Source organism: Linepithema humile, chromosome 4, assembly GCF_040581485.1.
Source record: "Linepithema humile isolate Giens D197 chromosome 4, Lhum_UNIL_v1.0, whole genome shotgun sequence".
In the NCBI taxonomy this organism is placed as follows: Eukaryota; Metazoa; Arthropoda; class Insecta; order Hymenoptera; family Formicidae; genus Linepithema; species Linepithema humile.
In genome coordinates, this window is record NC_090131.1 from 527,010 (window position 1) to 536,941 (window position 9,932).

Sequence of the window (9,932 nt, forward strand, 5' to 3'; positions counted from 1 at the left end):
TTCGATTTGAATAATAGCTCTCCGTTATCTCACTGTCAATTTCGATAGAATTACGAACAAAATGCTATTTGAAATCGCAAATTGTTGTTTGGTCAATCTTTGTTGAATAGATAGTCGAAATTATTCGACAAATAAGTTGAACGAATAATGAAGGGTATCGGCCTTCTTTGAACATAAAGACACTTGTATAATAAGTGGCACAAGACCGCTTTCTATTTATGTGCGAAAGATTTCTTGTATGTATATCTCGGACGCGATGCTGAGAATGTCAGCAAAAAACATCTGGGTTAACTCTGATAATATCTAATTTTGCGCGCTTGAGTTTTTTTCGAATTGTTATTATCAGAATATTGGCTTGATACGCGCTATAAATAGCATCTTGATTACCAATTTTGCTAATTATATATTCTTGATAAAAAGAAGTAAAAAGGAGACGAGAAGGATACGCTGATGCGTTATTACATTCAATATAAAAATTATTTCAATATTAAAATTTATAAAGTTTTCAGTATACAAAAAATTCAGTATACAAAATTGAGCGATAATAGATCATATCACGAATAAAATTGTACAAACCTGCTACCATATGAATAAAACGTATCATTAATATACATGCATATTACATGTATATTATAAATATGTGACTTATTATATTTTCGATTGTTCTACAAGAAAATCCGTCACTAATTTATTGAACTCTTCAGCATACCTTAGATGAAGATTATGTGCACCCTTTTCGAAAATATGAACTCTGCAACACAAGAGAAAAATTAGTAAAATACTGTGTGCGTGTGCAGATTATATTTACTTTCAAACTTATAAAGATACGAACTTCGAATTGATGATGTTTTGCTTTAAGTATGTCGGATGTTCCGGCAGGACCATTGCATCTTTGGCTCCATGAATGATTAACGTCGGACACTTTATTTTTGATAAGACCTGTTTGCACAGATCACCATTTTGCTTCTTGTACAATCGTAACATTGCGTCTATCCAATTTGACCAAGTATTTCTGAAGTGATCCTCACCATAGACTTGTATCATAGGTGCCTTCATTTTTTCCGACCACTTGTTAATGTCTCTTATACCTAAACAGCAGTATTTTATGAAGAACAAACGAAATTAAATATTCGACGCATTCTCGATAATGCAGTAGTACAATTTTTCTAATTCTGAATTTTTTTAGAATTCTGAAAAATTTTACATCAATCATCTTTTCGAATTTTAGCTATCTTAAAATATTGATTACAAGTTTTAGCGACATTTCGGAAAACATTAATTTTTGTTACCACAGTTTTGGTATTTCAAATAAAATAAAGTCATACTTTCATATGCTTTTATCTCGTCCGGGTGTATGTACGAATTTGCACCGAAGACTATCATCTTGTTGATGCTTTCGGGATATGCTGAAGCAAGCAAAAGCGATGTGATACCGCCGTCACTCCAGCCGACCAAAGAAAACTTCGAATAGCCCAAGGTTTTCATCAGATTGTGAGCCCACGTGGCGTCACGCTGAAAAAAATCGTCGGGAAAAGTTCTTTCTGGTGGCCGTGATTTTCCGTAACCTGGTGGATCCCATGCCACTATAGTTAGTTTGTCCACGTTCAGATTTTCGACCTGCGGCTTAAAATCAGTCCATATCGATCCTGAAACATTGATCTTAGTAAGTAATAAAATTCTACATGGACAATTCCTTTTTTTAAATTCTAAATAATATTTGTGTTGATTTGTTCAAAATTTTATCAGAAACTTATGAACAATATCAATTGCAGTTTTGCATAGTTGTTATAAATAATTGATAGTAATATAGGTAATAGCAATACATGTAATAACGAATTAGTTATAAATTAAGAATCGATTAAAATTATTCAGAAAAAAATTATTTTAGTCTATATTTTAATATTCATCTCAATAAATGGTAGCAAATATCAGCACAATATTGTGCCTATCATTTGCAGTTTTGCGATAAACTACTACAAATGTTGTTCAACTTAAAATACAGCGTCTGTGATATACAAATACTGATCTGTGTAGACATTTGTAACTCGCGGGTCGTCCGGCGCTGCTATAGCCTACACAGCTGATCTTATTGATTAAATAAAAAAAAGTCTGTTCGTTTTCATGCACCTTTATGCCAAATTATTACATTATTATTTACCCAACGCGCCAGGCAACAGTAATACCGGATGATCACCCTTGCCAACTCTGGCATAATTGATTTCTGTGTCGTCTACTTTGATTTTTCGTTCCTGTTTGACAGTAAATACAGAATCAGGTTAATTACTAAAATGGCAGTCGAGACGGTAAAACAGCAAGTAACGATTTGTTATTTAACATTTACAATTTCTTTTTACATACCTCTACATTCCGGGTTTTACTGGTCATCGTCGATAGTTGTCGATTTCGTAAGAGCAGACTGTCGAACTTTACGACTTTGCATATTGCTTTTGGGAAACTGCATATTTTATGTGTACCTGATAACATGCTGCTATCTATGTGTTACGTGAATGAATAGATGAATCAGAATACGACACAACACTGAAGCTGAAGACGACACAACAGTGTCTGTCTCGGTCGTTTACGACCACATATACAATATAAATTTGTGCACCGTGATATCGCACGATAACATGATTATGATAATAAATTTATTGGTATTAGTGTTTACACTTCAAAACACCATTGAACTTATTAATAACTTGATCATTTTTATCTCAAAATAAAAAATAAAATTATTATTTTTACGAATACGAAAATCGCATGACCGTCATAAAAGCTAAAGTTATAATATTTTATCAGGTGCAATGTAGAAATAATCATTTATTGAAGTGGGAATAAACAAAAAATAACACATTTTGAAATGTTGCATGACATTGCATCACATATAAATATTAAATTTATATTTCTGAGAAGGCTATATGTACTTTGCAGTCATTTCCTAGAAGCCACATATATATATACTATTTTTGTGTGTATATATATACACAAAATTTTTCTTTTCTTTTTATTATAAATATTAATGAAACATGTCATTTGTTTTCTTCATATAATATTAAAAACCAATACAACTATGTGTGTTTGTACAAATATGTAATACCGTTGAAAAATTAATAGGATAAAACTAAAAAAAGGTACAAAATTGATATTAAGCCATACATTTAAATAGAAATTAATTTTAATGATTGTACGATCGTTAAAATATTTATTTTTGATTATACAGTAATGGTAAAAATGGAAACAATTATCAGGTTTAAGGCATGAACAATGGCAGTAATGATCAAAAGACTAATGCATATACATTTCTACATGGTAAATAAATAAATGCAATTCTCATGCAATCGTCTTAATGTCGATGGTTACGCGAATTTATAATAGTTTTTTATAAAAGTTTCTACAAAAATTGTGCATTATCCACATAATTTATGAAAAAATTTCATCATTATCTTCAGAAAGAAAAGAAGTTCTTAATTGAGACTTAGCTGTGCTTAATGACTCTTAAGACAAGTGCAAAAAATAGTGATTAATATTACACTTAATCATAATCCTATCGTAGATAGGAATAATAATAATAAATGATTCGAAATAGATTATGATTATGACTTATCATGAATCCTGCTGATTACGATTGTTTTGTGTTCTTTGATATTCTTCCGTCAAATATTTTTTATATTTTGTTTGATTGTTCCATAACTCTGCTGCTTCAAGATTCAGTGGACTCTCATTGTTAGGCTCTGTATAACAAAGTATGATACAGATCAATATATATTTTCATTGAATCATCATATAAATTCACCTTTTATTACTCACCACCAAGAAGAGATTGTATGGAGAGTAAAATAGTGCGTACGTCATATAGCGCACTCCACTTATCTTTCAATATATCCAGACAGATGTTACCACCGGTATCTACGTTTGGGTGAAAGCATGGAGTAGCAAAGCGTACCATAGGAGCACTATATGGATAACTATGTGGAAACTCCAAAATTAATTTGTAAGTGAGACCAGCATATACCTGTAATGTATCAAATATGTATTACATGTGTTGCTGTTGAGAAACAAAATTAAAAATTCAACAATTTAGATGATTTAATAGGTTATCTTACCGTATCTCTTGGTCCTGTGATAGTTCCGATCCACTTGAATAAATTTTCTCCTTCTGGAAAAGCAGATACTCCTTGGTCAGTATTCATCATTAGCACCATAAGCTCTTTTTGCAATCTACAATAAACAGTGACAGATAAATTAGAACAAAACTTTCATGAGACAATAAGTTGTACAAGTATATAATTATTAATTATAAATATATAAATATCATCAGACAAACGAAGGAAATTAAAATGTTACAATCAAATCTCGCAAAACATTTCCGATATGGATAAAACTTTTGAACGAAGCTCAATTAGTCCAAGCGTATAATAATCGGTTAGGTTATGTGATTACAGTCGACTATATCGATTATATCAGACATTTCTGAACAGTGTAGGAAAATTTCGGAGATCATAAACGAACAATTTCATCGGCAATTTGTTGAAGAGAAAACGGAATAGCCAGCTTGCATTTAACATCTAACCGACGGACTCGATTTTACGTACCGTTTGCTGACCGCATGATTGTCCTTTGGCAAACTCTGCTTCTCCTCAGTGGCTTTCGTTGGCGTATTCTGTGTCGAACTAAACGGATTCACGTTCTGCGCCATCCTGAGGCACTGGCGCAAATTTTTTCAGTTGCACACGAAAATCGTACGAGCAAAGCTCTTTCGACTCGCCGACGAACACAACACACAGCGGAAATTTGAATGCTGCACGCGTTCTACGATCAGACCTGAAAACATCGAAGAGCAAAACAGCTGTTGCGTCGAGCAATCGCTCGTCGTTCGCGTCGAGTTTACCAGCGTTTCGTCGATCACGTCAGATCGTGTGCTCGCATGCGTTTGCACGTATTCACACGCATTTTAATTTGCAGTACGCGTCAGAATCAACATATATCGCGAGTGTTGCGAAAAATCGTATTTTTCCTGCATCAATGGATTCCGAACGAAGACATTTGTACGAGAATATTCCGTGATCAATTGTTTTGCTCATCAACATTGTCTGTACAATGTCCAGAAACATGTGAGAAAATAATCTAAAAGCATGACGGAATATATTAGTTCAGGATAATAAAATTGTCAGTGAGATATTCGTCGAAAGTCGACAACATGTTTTTCTGATCACCTTTCACATAATATATATATATATATATATATATATCGAGATGTGTTGGGAAAGATATAGGCAAGTGCAATCTGAATGTTTGCAATATGTAATAGTTGTTCATGAGTCATAGAAATTTTAAATGAACAAGTAATTTTGTAATAATTCGACTATTGTGCCGAGTGAGCGGAGCAGAGCTATGGAATGATTCTATGATGAAAGTAAATCCAAAGTACAGTGATTCTGAAATAATAAAAATATGGCAGCGGCTCAAAGCACACCAGAGTCGGATACTGGGAGTTTTGAGTGTTTTAGAAACTACACGGCACCGGAGGTATTTGTACAAGGCCTGGCTGGCATTGTCGATCAGCAGGATGTAGAATCTATGATACGCGCCCAAAAGCAAATGTAAGTTTCATCTCCAATGCTTTGATACAACATTACACACTCGTTATTTATCAAGGTAATTTTTATTTTTTGTGTTATATGCATTTCCAAGGTTACAAAGGTTTGAGAAGACAAATGAGATGTTGACCAATTGCAATCAGCTATCTGTAAACAGACTGAAAACAGCTGGCACCGAATTCAAGAAGCACACCGCTCTTCTGATCGAGATGAAGAGAGATCTAGATTATATTTTTAAAAGAATTCGTTTGATAAAAAATAAATTGAGTCAACAATATCCACAGGCATTCAATGGTAATTATATGAACATATAAAATGACATTGTAAAAGAATAAACATAATAGTTTGAATAAAAAATTGAACAAGGAACATGATATCGTTATTTTCAAATTTGCAGAAGCAGTAAGAAGCAGTTTGGCGGAGGAGGTCATCGTGGAGGATGTTGATTGTCCGGTGAAACCTCTTGAACCGGAAATTGTGCCGTTGCCATCCACTCCAGCTCACGGTGTCGCTGATCGAGATCCCGATTCAGACGGTAATGAAACCTCCACTAAAAACAATCATATCGTTAAAGAATAAATCCGATTTCTCGATGAATGTTGAAATATAAAATGCTTAAAATTACCTATACGGAACGAACGGGCGCGTAATTCAGGTAACACATCACATTTCTAATATGTATATTAGCGGAGATTAACTAAGTGTGTCTATGCTTTGTTGTAAGAGACTAAAGAGACTTATTTAGTCTGAACCAATTGTTTAAATATTGAGACGATTCTATTGTTGTGAATTATCTATGTAAGTACATTAGCTATATACGAATGCATAAAAGACTATTTTCAAGAGAGTATTTCTACTAGAAATCGATGTTAACGAGAAGTATCTCGCTTCTTAAGATTGCGCTTTACCTGACGTCTTGTGCATTTTCTCTCGTGGGGGAAGAAATGTTAGTACAAAACCGCTATAAAGAGTATCGATTGTAACAACAAATCGACATTTTTTCATCATTTCCACACAAGTTTATTTTGGTCATTACTTGCATGTAAAGTTGAAGAATCGTCATTGCTGAGCAAGTTTGTAAATGGTAAAAAGTAAATTTCCATACTAATTAGTTTATGAACAATGAATAGAGAAAACATTAATGAATTTATATAATAATAATTCTTTATCACAGATGAGTGAGAAATGTGTCATGTTAAATATATTAACCTTTAAAGGACCACACAAGTTTTTTTTTGAAGATATTTTCTCTAGAAAATAATGTATTGAATTGTTCGAAAATTTTATTAATTTTTTTTAATACGAAAATAAAATTGAAAAATTCGAAAATTTGCTTTAAAGTTAATGATAGCGATTGCAAAATATTATTTCACAAGTCTCTAAAGGTTAATGCGATATAATGACACCAACATTAAGTAGGGAAGTTTACTATCTTCAATGTTTTCTCCTCAAGTACGTAATTCATCGACTTGTCGCGTAAGTATGTACATATCGCCTAACAACATGCTTTCGATGTACGAGCCGATTGATTGCTTTCCCCAACGCATACTAAGGAAGCTTGTTACACAGTGCATTATTGTAAATAAAGGGTCGTTGTCTACCTCGTCGCACTCAGAGTTGTCTATTTCATGTTACTCCGATAGATACGTCTACAGCATCTCGCGAATAAAGTTTAGTGTACGTAGGGATATAGCTTGGCTGAAAAAACTTAATTAAGTCGATGCATGTTGCGATTTTACGCAGATGCGAGTACGAAAATATATATGTCGCTGTATCGATTGATAGCCTAAAATCGTTTCCACATTAATGTCTTAAAACGTACACAGAGCGTGAGAATTCTACATTCTCTGCGAACCGAAGTCAGTCATTTAGGTGCTCAAATTCATTGTATGCGTATTCCCACTGTAAGATAATGCGATTCACAATGTAAAGCGTTTTGGTCGGCTGATAGAGAGAGAGAAAGAGAGAGAGAGAGAGAGAGAGAGAGAGAGAAATATAAATATTCTTTATCCTCGTTCTTCTACACATTGCGATTTGACTTATCCTGATTGAATTATCCCAATTTTCTTGCAAAGCAAAAAAAAAAAGAAAGATCGCAAAGAGTGATAATTAGGCAAGAGACTAATGAAATGACTTCCATTGTTGGTGTACAGTGCCGGTCGAGGAATTTCAATTCGCGAAGCTGCGCAAACGGCGAATAAAGAGTAACGACAGTTCGTCGACGGAGAGCAACAACGATCACAGTAACGCCGATACGTCGTCCTGCACGTCCGACACCGGCTGAATAAAAGCCGAACTGTGTAAATGAAAAAAGAAAGAGAGAAAGGAACAGAGAGAATGAGAGAATGAAAAAAAAAAAATATTTTCCAAGTCGAACTTATGCACCGGCTACTTCAAAACGTTGCTTGCGAGGGGAAGGGAGAGCTAATTAATCAATTAATCGGAATCCGAGGCACCGAATAATCTCGATATCAAGGCGCGTAGACGCCACCGATATCATGCATACACATAAACATACCATATCTCGATGTCATTGTTAAGTTGCGAACATGTGAACGTCGATGTTGTGCAAAATAAATTCTTTGGTACTTGAGTGGTGTTCATCAATTCCATACTGGCGAGTGCGAGCGACAATGCGATAAAGCAAAGAAAGAGAGGGGGGGGGAGGGTGAGGGTGAGGGAGAGAGTACAACGTCTTCGCGAACCCCCGGGAGCTCTAATTCGCAAGTCACGTTGCGTCGAATCGGGAATCGCCGGCGGACCACCATCTGGGGCGTTTCATTAGCGAGGACGCAACAGTCGCCGTCGTGGAAATATTTCACTCGTCCGACCCGGTGAAGGTAGTGTTGAGATTAATGTGAATGCTTTTCACGGCTATGTCCGCGCGCGCACGGCGCGAGCTTGCTATACTTAGCCGAGCGGTCGCGTATTCCTGAGAAAAATTCACGTAATCTTTTTTTTTGTCACGTTAATTCAGGAAAAAGACATCGGAAGTATCCGTTGCATGTGTCTAACGCGACAAGGTACAGTGAGCGACGTCGACATCATCGTCGCGCGTTTCAAATTCAATCGAATACACTGATGCACGTTAAAATATCATACACAAAATTATGTGAAAACATGTGCACGCAAGCAGATTGAATCCACAAGATGTTCAGTAAAATTTATCATTTTAGTAGGATTGTTTTTAATAAAATACGTATTAGGCATTTCAAAGCTATTTTATGTTGTTTGCACAATTAGATGAATTTGCACAATAAAATGAGAAAATCGATACTATCGGACTATTTTTTATTTGAGAATCAGAATCAGAGATTAGTTGCCTTGAAATCTAAAATATTTTGTCTAAAGTAGTTTTTATAAAAGCTTAAAAATAATAATTCTTCTAGTGAAACAATATAATCGCGTTGTAATCGTAAGTATTTACAGATTAACGAAATCAGAAAGCTGTTGGATCGCGGTTGCCGATTGCGAATGTTAATTTTCCTTTCGCGATTTGTTATCGTCCCGTGTAAAATATTGTTAGGAATCGATTCTTGCTCTGCTTTCTACCATCGACGGTTCCTTCTGTACACAGACCGTCACACACGTGTATACATACACGCGTGCGGAGTGCGACGCTCCCCGTGCTCTCGCGGAGAAGGCGCCAGCCGTCGCGATGCCAGAAACCAGCTGCGCCTCAGCTGTTTTCTATCCATTTCGACTTGCTGCCTTTCTCTCTCAGCGACGCGATTGGATGCTGGGAAATAAAATCCTAGATAATCGCAACACGTGCGTTTTCGCGCTACGCAGAATTCATTTTGACAATTTACGTATAATTGAACTCTGACATTTTTATGCGTGCGCACAGCATTGTAAATGCACATTGCTTTTATAGACATGTGAGGAGGTTTTCGTATCATTCCAATTTGTATTATGATTATGGAAAATATTTTTTGCTGTTTTTACATCTCGTCGAATTGTGTAGACTGTGCCACTTTTAAAATTATCTATCTGATGAATGACTTTACCTGAAATTCTTTTGTCTTCGTTAAGTTACGCACAAATAAGTTCTATTGTACAACTGTAACGAATGAGGTGCAAAATATTCGAGATATTTCGCGTAGAGTTTATCGCACGCTCTATTAGACTATTTTCTCCGTCGAAAACCCGTCCGAATTGCTTGCGCAATTCATTTGTGCAGGCCGCTATTACGAAAATCGCACATGCGTGCTAACGCACCCGAGAAGAATGCATTTCGGGTAAAGGAGGGCGGAGACGGAGGAGCGGCGGCCGCGGCTAACTGCACTTCCGATAAAACGCGGAAACAGCTGTTTAATCTTATCCGGTCCACCT

General features: G+C 35.5%; 3 protein-coding genes across 3 annotated transcripts; 1 reads left to right on the plus strand and 2 right to left on the minus strand.

Annotated features, from left to right (window-relative positions):
• Positions 1-476: 476 nt before the first annotated feature.
• On the minus strand, positions 477-3,013 carry LOC105669170 (valacyclovir hydrolase). The gene is made up of 5 exons (XM_012361962.2): positions 2,359-3,013; positions 2,159-2,249; positions 1,326-1,646; positions 833-1,088; positions 477-751 (listed from the first exon to the last, which is right to left on the minus strand). The coding sequence occupies exons 1-5, from the start codon at positions 2,482-2,484 to the stop codon at positions 649-651; spliced, it is 897 nt and encodes a 298-aa protein (XP_012217385.1). The 5' UTR covers positions 2,485-3,013; the 3' UTR covers positions 477-648.
• A 144-nt stretch (positions 3,014-3,157) lies between these two features.
• Positions 3,158-4,837, minus strand: vih (ubiquitin conjugating enzyme vih). The gene is made up of 4 exons (XM_012361961.2): positions 4,593-4,837; positions 4,104-4,218; positions 3,808-4,012; positions 3,158-3,731 (listed from the first exon to the last, which is right to left on the minus strand). The coding sequence occupies exons 1-4, from the start codon at positions 4,694-4,696 to the stop codon at positions 3,604-3,606; spliced, it is 552 nt and encodes a 183-aa protein (XP_012217384.1). The 5' UTR covers positions 4,697-4,837; the 3' UTR covers positions 3,158-3,603.
• Positions 4,838-4,871: 34 nt separating this feature from the next.
• On the plus strand, positions 4,872-8,190 carry LOC136999309 (kxDL motif-containing protein CG10681). Its single transcript, XM_067353005.1, has 4 exons — positions 4,872-5,600; positions 5,692-5,891; positions 5,995-6,132; positions 7,751-8,190. Exons 1-4 carry the CDS (start codon positions 5,452-5,454, stop codon positions 7,879-7,881), a joined length of 618 nt encoding a protein of 205 aa, XP_067209106.1. The 5' UTR covers positions 4,872-5,451; the 3' UTR covers positions 7,882-8,190.
• The last annotated feature ends 1,742 nt before the right edge of the window (positions 8,191-9,932 follow it).